Here is a 10,906-nt window from a genome sequence, read left to right on the forward strand (position 1 = left end):
AGTAAAAATTGATACTCCCTTACACAAATAGTTGTATTAAGCATTTTTTTCGTTACAAGCATTCATGAAAATTCATGTCATAAAGGAAACATTGGCAGTTGGAATATTAAAATATATAGAAACATGACGACATGAATAGCAATAAATGCCTCGGTGATATATATAAATGAATGAATGTACGAGAAATTTGGTTACTCGTTTTTTTCCATAATTACAGAAGTTCATGAAACATGTACTTGAAAAAAGTAACAAATACTGTTAAATCTCTTTAAAAAGACAATGATCAAAAGGATGCAAATACTTATATATATGAACACATTCATATCCCACATTTGTATTAAAAATTGTCCTTTTTGAAACCAATTCCTTTATTTCCCCATGTAGAAATTGACTGATTACTTTTTTTTCAACGAAATTTAAATGATCAAATTCACATTCCTTTAACCATCAACATTCACTCATAGTAAAGATTCATAATACCTAAACTCCAATATCAATAGCCCTAATATATAAATAAGGCATCCCTCTTTTTACCATATAAGTTTTCAAATAACAATTTTTACATCATCAATGGACAAAAACTGTATATCAATTCATAGAAATAGGAAAGGTATTTAGTTTAGCATATTCTTTAGGAAATCATTTTAAGAAATGTTTCGAATTAGCTCCGATAGATAGGTGTTCTTCAGTGCTTGCATCGAATCACTAAAATATTTATAGAACTACACACAACAGACCACTCTTTCAGAATACGTTAGCAACAGATGCATTCTGTGATGTTTTCAATTCTTTCCTTATAGTCTTTCCTTAAGAAAAGAAATTTTTTCCTTTAAAAAAGTGTTTCTATACTTTAACGATTTCCTTCTCTTCACTAAGAAAATTGGTATGAAATATACGATGTCCTTTTCAAAACAAAGTGCCGTAAGGAAAACATCTCAACTTCTTTTGTCAGTTGATAAAATTTATGCTATATTTCAAGCTTATGAGTCACAAAATACGATGTAAATTAATTCTTTGATTGCAAATGATACTTTGAGAAATTTTCATTTTATGAAAGAAGCCTATTTGTTTTATTTGAATCCATGCCCATTATACTCTTCTTGAAAATCATATTTCCAAGAGATACTGACCAATTCAGCATATGATATTTTCAAAACTCCAATAAAATATTTTTCCATTATTCATGAAAATATCAAATACAAAGTAATTACGGTAGTATTTTCAAAATCAGCTTGAGAAGAAAAATTGCAACACGAATAAAGATAATTTATAAAGTAAGATTGAACGGATTAGAAACATTACAATACCGTAACGTTATTTATATATCAGATAACGGTAATAACGTTTTGCCAAAAATAATCTTCCTTATCTTATGTAACATTTGTTAGGTGATTTATTTCTATCCTTTATAGGTGGGGAAAATATTGAACTAGTATGCATAATTTCAATTACAGACTGTGTCGCTATTTATTTTTGCTGTTCAGTGTTGCTTTTTTGGTGCTATATTTGTTAAATATGGCCGTGTGATTTCATGACTTACCTTCAGAGTGAGGTGCGTAGTAGTCCGGAAGTAAAGCTTTTAGGTGATCCGGAATTCCCCCGGTGTTTCCGGCCAAGTAACTGTGCATCATCGGATGCATTGTTGCACCTACAAAAAGAGAAAAGGAAAAATCAAAATGTGTTTGATATAAGAATGTTTAAATTTGATTTTTCTTATCTTAGGAAATGCAATACAGATGATTTAAGTTGGGGCTTCTTTTTTATGCCAAAAATCAGTAAAAGCGTTATATTAAATAGTGACTTTATAAAAAAAAAAGCTGATTAATTCAGCTTACTCGATCAAATGGTCAATAACAGTTTATATGTGTATTTTTCAGGTTATTAAAAGCAAATAAAACTGCAAACTGCCTTTGAAAGACAATAAACTAAGTTTAGAGCAAAAGTGTAGAAGAACATCTTTAATTATGGAACTTTGGAACAGGATTGATGAGTGCAAATGTAATGTAATTTTAACATGTTTTGTAATATCATAAATACATATTCTTAATCTTTCTGCATTCGTTAAACAAAACCCACTCACTGGTTTTGTCTGTGTGTTTTATTTCCTTGATATTTTCACAATAATGTTTAATACCATTACATGTATATCGGGATCCTCCTATATTAGTGTTATGACTATTTAGATAAATGCACTTATCTTTTTTAATATTGATGACAATAAAATAAATATATCTTATTAATAAAGCAAACTTAAAGTCTGATTCATCACAAGTAATTTAAATCCTCTTAAAATGGTAAAGAGGAACACACTCTTAAAACATTGCTTGATAGAAATAGAAATGAACTTTTCTTTATTTTGACAATATATCTTTTCTCTCTATTTTCTTCTAAGAAAGTTATGTTAAAATTCAAAATCTTATATATATATATATATATATATATATATATATATATATATATATATATATATATATATATATATATATATATATATATAGCATTCACTATATGACTAACATTAAAAAGATGTTAACGAAAGTTGTTCTTTTCAGTCACAAAACTGCCATAAATCAAGACAAACCATTTATTAAATGGAAATCTGATCATGTTTGATTTGATGTGTAATGTTTGGTTAATTCTACCTGTTGCCAATAAAGCATGATACTGAAGAATCAGGAGGGCAGCTGATATCTAGGTTCGTGTGCAGTGGAGTCAAAAATATTTCTCTAGGCTTTTTAGTCTTTGCTAAATTGTAATTCTCCACATAAGTATCAGATTTATTGAAGAAATATAATCAACGGTTACAATGTAATAAAAAAAGTAAATCTACCCAATAGCAGCATTCAACTACAGTTTACATAATGATAAAGATACTCCCCAATTTAATAAGAAAAAATATTTTGTACCATTATGCAAACATATTTTGAAGCAGGGAAACTATGATCCAAGTACATGTAGTAAATTGTCAAAAGTATTTTTCTCGATAAGACTCCCAACATGTCATCAATATCCAATAATAATAACAATGTCATTAAATCTTAAACATTTCCTTCCTTGTTTTCGAAAAATAATTTCCATCTCACACAAGTCAAGAGAATACTTGCAACAGAGTGACGTATACACGACTGTTGAAGGTCGTTTATTTTGATTGTCATATTTGTGGGATTGTCATGCTGTGAAATGGAACATGTGTCTTATTTTAAAACCGAAATAAAACGTGGAATGTTTCCATATGCCGGTCCTTGTGGAATTAATGCGCATCAATTATACTTTCTGCTTCAGGTTGTCTAAATGTACATATTATTCACACTGAAATTATGCAAAGTGGAAGACACTGTTTTTATACCATCGCGTTTTGTAGAAATCTATCAAAAATTTTAAAATGGAAAGAACATCTTTATAAATTGATATTTTTAAATTAACATTTAATGACTTCAAATCAAATATTGATCTAGAGAGAAAATTTGCAAATAAAGACCACGTTTTCAACGAATTATGGTTGATACAATCTTTAATTATGGTTTTTCTCAGATACTATTTATACAGAGATACACATTTGAATACAAGTACTTTGTATTAACCGCACTGTATTCTTTATAGTGTCTCTGCTATAGACAGATTTCATAGAATATGCCTAATCAAAGAGAACTACTTAATTGTGAGAATGTTGTTTGATGTATTCATCCAACGTAATCGCTTGTTCCAGCTTAATATCGACTCTCTAAAGAATACCCTCAACAAGAGAATGTGTCTTATCTTAAGTCCAAGCCCCACATGCATTTTATAAAGCAAATTTCTGAAAAATTAATGGATCTCTACTGAAGGCTTTACACAAGGTTTCTATACATTAGCGAATCTACAGCATAGAAAATCAAGTAAACATAGAAGATTTGGGTAAACATAGAATTCGTGAGATGCCAAACACATTGGGAGATTCTTCTAAGACTAGCATATAAAAGCTTTGCGTGGTAGTGTTGTTGTAATCTATGAGAAATACTGCACAAATAGTAATATACGACTGAAACGCCCATTTTCATAATTAAAGCCTATGTGTTTTAACTACAGTCGGGACTTTCACTGAAATATTTTTCAAGAAAGATGAAAGCATAAATCTAAGAAAGGCAAAAGTGATTGAGCTATCAAATTTCTCAAGATAAATTGTTTTTAAGAATATAGATAGTCATAATTTATTCATATTTATATATCTTTCGATGCTTTTTTAATTTGCATTAAACTTTATTTTTCAGGGATGGGGTATAAGATAATATTTTCTTCATTTTCATTTTTTTTCTTACGAATTATGATATAAAAATTGCTTATCATTTGATTTATACATTTTTAAAACTAGTTTTTATCTAGAACAAGCCATTGATTGGTTCAAAACCTTTCGACCTTATTTACATTTTCGCCCCTTTGCTGGCCTCTCACAGGATTACAATGCTATCGTCCCTGCCTGTCAGACGTGGTAAGAAATCAGGTCGACTGCTCTTTGTTAACGCTTCGTTCGACGTAAAAGGCCGAATTTAATGTTATTGATGACCTATATGTGAACGTGAACGAAGTTGTATGTGTGAATTTTTTGCCAGTAGTGTAAATGTAAATCTTCCTTCTTTATTATTCATCGGGATTTGCAGTTTAAGAAATATCGAACCGAATCAGATATGTTTTTAACAAAATGGCGACGCTAGGCTTGCTATATTGACTGTGAGAACTAAATACCGAAGGAGAAATTCAAAATGCTAGTCTTTGTGTGAATTCTACATGCATTGTTCGGCGAATAATATACTACTTGGTTAAGTCTCCGGGGACTCAATTTAAAAGTTTTATTACAATAAAGCGACTCTGTTTCTGTCAGGTGATTTCACAGAAACTAATGGATTCAATTTTATTTTCTGTTTGGTAAGTTTTTAACCGACTTTTAAATTTCATAGGGAAAATATCAATAAAATATTCAGTTATTTTTTGATTTTGTTTGTTTTTTTCGGGCATTTAAAAAAAAAAATATCTTGCTGAAAAAAGTTATTCTTACAACGCTTGTTGACAGATATATGTAGCTTTAAGAAAAGTGGTAGAGAAAACCCCGAAACAATACTCAATAAAAACATAATAATTCTACTACATATAAACAATCTTCAATTATTGGGGCTGTATCATTCTTTTGTGTCTCAACAAATCGGCACTTTCTTACTTTGTGAGTAATCTGTTGAATTTTTAGAACAAAAATTGTTATTTTTCTTATCGACTTATGAACATTATTTTTATATTTCACAGTACTGGGGTGAAGGTGATCAGTTATTTCTATCGACAAACAATTGTAGAAAATTAGCAATTGAAAAAACTATTGAACATTATAATAATAAACACGATCTACAGTGCATAAATCAAGAATTATAGTCTATGGTACTAGATATAAGATTTTTTTTTTTTTATTACGATAAAAATTAAATATCTTCACTGAGTAATAATATTAGTACCATATATTTTGGTGTAAAGTAGTGTTCAGCAAGTACCGACCGTTTACACTTTCGAATCAATCAACATTATGATTATTTTTAGGAAAAAAAAAAACAAACAAAAAACAACTCATTATTATTTAAACTCATAACAAACTACTTCAAGGGTAGAAAAAATATCACTTTAACGTCCATTCATAACAATTTATATCGATAAATAAATTATCTAACCTCTCTTTCTTTAACTGCCCGAACAGAAAATGTAGAAAAGCCGAGATACACACGAGCCAGGTTTTCACATGTCTCTATATTAAATTGTAAACTAATCCGCAGAGATTAGGATAACAATAGAAGGAAGATCATAAATAAATCGGTCTCCGTTTTGTCGACTTGATACACAGTGACCATATGACGCAAGGAAGAAGAGAAAACTACCGTGAAAATGTATATTTTCACAAGACAAACAGCCATACGGCCACATGGATTCCAAAACGTCAATAAAATTCACTAATAAATATGAAATTTGTGTTTTGCAAATGAAACGTTATAGCATTATTGGAGAATGGGGCAAGTAATAAACCATTACAGAAAAGAAATACTACAAGCCTACAGTACTTTGTTTCTGATTACTATGTTTGATTTTTATTTGTGAATTTTGACAAAAATTTTATGTTCCGATTATTGTTATGTTAAACACTTTTGTCTACACAAAGTACAGGATAAATCATTACTCGTTCTTGAAGCGCACTTACATTTAAAGCAGAAATTGAATATATGCTAAAATTTACCCAAATTAATTGATTTCTATTAGAAAAATATTCATAAAGAAATATTTGAATAAAGCCGATATTGAACATTGAAAATGCGTGGTTGGGTTTCGTTAATTGTATTCTATTCATCATACTTGTTTGCTAAATGCTAAAAATGTCATTCTTTCTTGTGAACATTAAATATAATTCTTCGTGTGACATCTTCAAAATTATTTTTTTTTCTCAAAGAGAATATGACATTATGGAAACACAAAGTACTTCCTGAAGGTTTTACATATCGTTATTAATAAATAGTAAATGGCGATATTAAGAGAGGTATCTAATGAATAAGTTAAAGTAAAAGGGTTGGGGTATCTTAAAAAATGATATATGAGAGAGAGAGAGAGAGAGGAAGAGAGAGAGAGAGAGAGAGAGAGGGGGAGAGGAAAAAGTACAAAGTTTACAGGAGAGGTACATGTACAGAGAGAGGATTGATTTTTTGGGTCCTCTTCTTTGGGATACAATACATAAATATACATCAAATAAAGATTATTGATTTCCTGTGAAGAATACAAAAATAAAAGACAAAATATTTTACATATGTATTGCTTTGATTGCGCACAAGCAGAGAAAACCAACAAAATAAATGAAAACATCTGTCATTAAGGTGTACTGTATCCCTATTCATATGAAAATGTGGAAAAACCGTGTAAGTGTATACTGTTGGTATTGAAAATTCATTGCGCAAGATACTACAGCATAATCTTGTTTTTAAGGAACACCCCAAGCTGTATCAAAATTACTACTTCATTACAGATCTATTAATATTTACGTCATTGACTAGACATATTCAATGGATTATGATATGCTTGTTAAAATTGTCAGGAGTTGGGCAAAGTCTACTCCTTCTACATGCTTTAATTGCCTTCAGATTTATTTTAAACAAATCATGGGATAGACAAAAATGTGTGTCAATTCTTGGTATGGACTTTGTAAAGTGTTTCACGTTATTGTTTTCTAATATGGACAAAAATTGTTTGAAATCAGACGTAACCAACGTGTTTCTATACCCCTTTTCATTAGTTGTTTCGCTTCATGCAAGTACATGATCCGAGTACCTAAATAATTAGTAACTTATCTAACGTTTCAAAATATGATTTTTTTCACAGTTATATCTTTTTTCACATCAAGTATTGATAGTACAAATGATATAAATAATTTATATACTGTGTTGTTGTTTTCCCCTAATCCTTCCTGTTAAAGATTATGGCAATGCTAAATTCCAACTATATCATGGTACGCAAAACCATAAATAAAATGAAAGAAAAAGGCAAAAGAGAATACACGATTTTATAGTATTAGCAAACAAAGTCAGAAATTTGGATATTTCGCAAACAGTAAAATGAAGATTATAGAATTTCATCTGCTTAGAAAGCAGCTGTTTTCTTGGTTGTGTTTGAACTACATGTTTGTGAGTTTGAACGTTAAACACGGACACGAAAATATGTTTCAAATTTATTTTCAAGCAGACACATGATAAAAAGGCCACCCGCTAGGATGCGGGGCAAACTTGGATCACCGTGAAGCCACAAGAGCACACATTTTATAAATTCTACCTGTAATTTCCATAATGAATCAAAAAGTACTAAAGTAAATACCGAAGAGGGAAATGTCATGAACATACTTGTCAACAAAACAGATAAAAATGTTTCTAAAGAAAACACAACATATTAGCAGTTTATTGTGTATATATAGAATTAATTCATATTTAAAAATCATAATATACAACATACAAAAAAACGACAAAATGTATGCATTTCACAAACTATTTTAGATTTAACACATGCAGATGTTTTCTATGTGACATCGAGGAATATTACTAGCAGTATAATGGGAGCTATCAGAGATTATACCACTAAATTTCAGGAAATTAGACTGATAACATTTTATCTGAAAATGTTCTATAAGCAAAAATGTAGAGCTTGGAAAAAAGAAATTTGGGTTTCATATTGGATGCTTATTGATCGGTAGACCAATGCAGAGCTTTAAATCTTATAGTAAAGAAAAGATCCCAGATTCATACGGTCATTTTTGAATTGATTTACAAGCTGTCACAACAATGTGAGGAGATTTTCGAAGAAACATTTCAATATCAAGTCCACGGCCAACTTTCATAAGAAAAGATGCATAAATATTCCAGCTTTCCCTCGTTCGACCTTTTTACTGACTTTTTATTTATAGGATTAAAGTTCGGATTTCAGACCTTGCCTATCGGAAAGTGATTTTTTTCTTCAAATTATCGTCAAACGATTAAAACAGTTAATGTGTTCTTCACATGTGACTTGAAAACAGATGGCATTGTTTAATATAAAAATCATTGTTTCAGTACATTTACCATATTTTACATGAAAAGAGTTCGTATGCTTGAGGTAGCAGAAAACGAGTATTTGAGGACGTACCTTGAGGGCCTAAAGTAACTCCTGCAGGGTGGAAATATCTGTGGAAGTCACCGGAGGTGGAGGGGGTCGTAGACCCTCGATTGAGGTCCTGAACACACCCTCCTCCTCCTCCCACAGACGCTGACCTCCCAGAATCGTTGAAGTTACTCCCATTGTAAGGGGTAATATTTCCATTTAAGATCCGTGCTCTATCCAATGAGAAATCTACGGGAGCGTCCATGATTGAATCAAAAAGACAATAATAATATCCTGTAGGGAACTGGTATTCATATTTTCCCAAATCACTTTCTTGAACTGAAACAGTGCATGCTATCTGGAAAAGAAGAAAACACACGCTTTAATGGTATTTTGGTTATGCGTCAGACTGTTGGTCTGCATTTCATAATCTCCCTATTTACCTGAATAAATTCAAGCACGCTTACGTAATCAATTTCTTTCCATTTTAATTTAAAACTGCATCCTTGTGTATAATTTTGTAGCTTAATAAAACAAAATATCGACTGTACACCGCTTTGGGTTTTTATACACTGTTGAGTTTATACAAAAGAGTGTCTGTGAAATCGCACACAAGGTTTGTGGCTACCCTAGGTCTGTCGCATGACAAGCTATCTCAACCGTAGAAACTTTGGCGGTTTTATCTATCATTTTCAACATAACCTAGTTTTTCACAGCACACAGGTTTATTTGCATGAGGGTATAATGCACCAAAAATATATTGATCGTTTAAATGACTATATAGCGGTATTAGTTTGCATCACGCTATTGTAATTATTTTGAAATTTACATTTCTTTTTCTTTAACTTATACCTCCAGTTGTGAAAACCCTCGTTTTAAAATTCCGGTTTTTCTTCTTCCTACAAAATCTAACCAAAGGTTAAAAGTAGTTCTTTCTTTAGTTTTTTTTTAAGTTTTCAAGGAATAATTCCCTTCGTTTTTTAGCTGGAAAATGCTTTATTCTGTTCAGCTTTGAATGAACTAGCCAGTAACACAAACACAGAAAAAACCCGCTGTCTATTTATGGAAAAATGGTAAACACGGTCTCAAATCATGTTTATCAGAAAAAACAAAAATGACCATGTCACTCTTGAAATCGGGATGAAATGTGGGGGTTGTGGATTTTGTGTCCAATTAATTTCCGGGTGATTAAAAATTAGTACACCGCAAGGAAACAGCTACTCAAACTGCCATATCAATAAATTCCATGATTATTCATGTACGGTTTCAACAATTTTCATTTTTTGTCTTTCAGTTTTGGAAGATTTTTTATATTGATAAAACATATTTCTAAATCCGGTTTCGGAAAATACGTAAGTACACCATGTATGTTTTTTTTTGGTCATTTATCTATTTTTTCCTTTCAATATCAATTGCTCGAATCGATGATAATTTTGCTATTAAAATTAACATATTTTATGTTTATTAATAAATATGACAAGATTCACATAATATTTTATTCAATATTTTTTAAAAACTTTGAAATTAGATCTTTCCACCATTAAATGACCTATGGATTTGGCTCAAGTAAAGGCGGCATTTAAAATATTACCCAAAATCTCTCCCTTTTTATAAAAAAAAAATCGTTGTAACATATATCTTCCTCCTTTATTAACTGTTTTAAAAAATTTGATGACGGTTTTTTTACAGCTAGACCGTAGTCGGTTTTCTCCTAATACAGTTGTTTACATTCCTTCGTCGCAAATAATTACACATGATTCATCCTTAAACCATATCATGTCATAAGTAAACTAATTGTTTAATCGTAGGAAAATTCATTTCTTACCCTTTTCTCGAAGAATTCCTAACCGTTAAAATCCATTTCAATCCTTTAGCGAGTGTTTTCTAGTGTCTGCATATACTGCGCCTGTACAACGCGATAACGATTTTATCATACACATTCGACGCGGTTTACTAAGCAAGGCACATTGAATTATTGTTGGTACGGGGTTGTCTCTCGCCAAGAATGTTAGCTGCGATTTGATTGGTCGATTGCAAATCCCCTGTGGACACATATATCTGTTCTCGTTTTACATACGTGTTTTCTGTGTTCCCCGGTAAACAAATACCAGCGTTGGAAGAGGAAAAGAAACTCTGAAAGCTCTTTCCCCACGAAATGAGGGTATTGTGCAAATCAAATTGGGACGCATATGGTCGTATTTTTTAACGATTCATTTACGCTGGATTTATGTGTAGGATTTTTGTGTTTTAATGGAGTTTCTGCAAGGCATAACTATCGCAAACACCATCA

At 30.9% G+C, this 10,906-nt stretch overlaps 1 protein-coding gene across 5 annotated transcripts in view; it reads right to left on the reverse strand.

Moving 5' to 3' along the window:
- LOC128165324 (uncharacterized) overlaps positions 1–10,599 on the reverse strand; it is a 32,131-nt gene extending 21,532 nt beyond the window's left edge. For all 5 annotated transcript variants that reach the window (XM_052829741.1, XM_052829739.1, XM_052829740.1 and 2 more), the window contains exons 1-3: positions 10,442–10,599; positions 8,662–8,974; positions 1,541–1,648 (exon numbers count right to left, since the gene is read on the reverse strand). In XM_052829741.1, the coding sequence (XP_052685701.1) occupies positions 1,541–1,648; positions 8,662–8,881 (328 nt within the window). In that variant the 5' untranslated portion in view covers positions 8,882–8,974; positions 10,442–10,599. The remainder of the gene's footprint in view (positions 1–1,540; positions 1,649–8,661; positions 8,975–10,441) is intronic.
- Between the last annotated feature and the right edge of the window lie 307 nt (positions 10,600–10,906).

This window comes from Crassostrea angulata, chromosome 10, assembly GCF_025612915.1.
Source record: "Crassostrea angulata isolate pt1a10 chromosome 10, ASM2561291v2, whole genome shotgun sequence".
Lineage (NCBI taxonomy): Eukaryota > Metazoa > Mollusca > Bivalvia > Ostreida > Ostreidae > Magallana > Magallana angulata.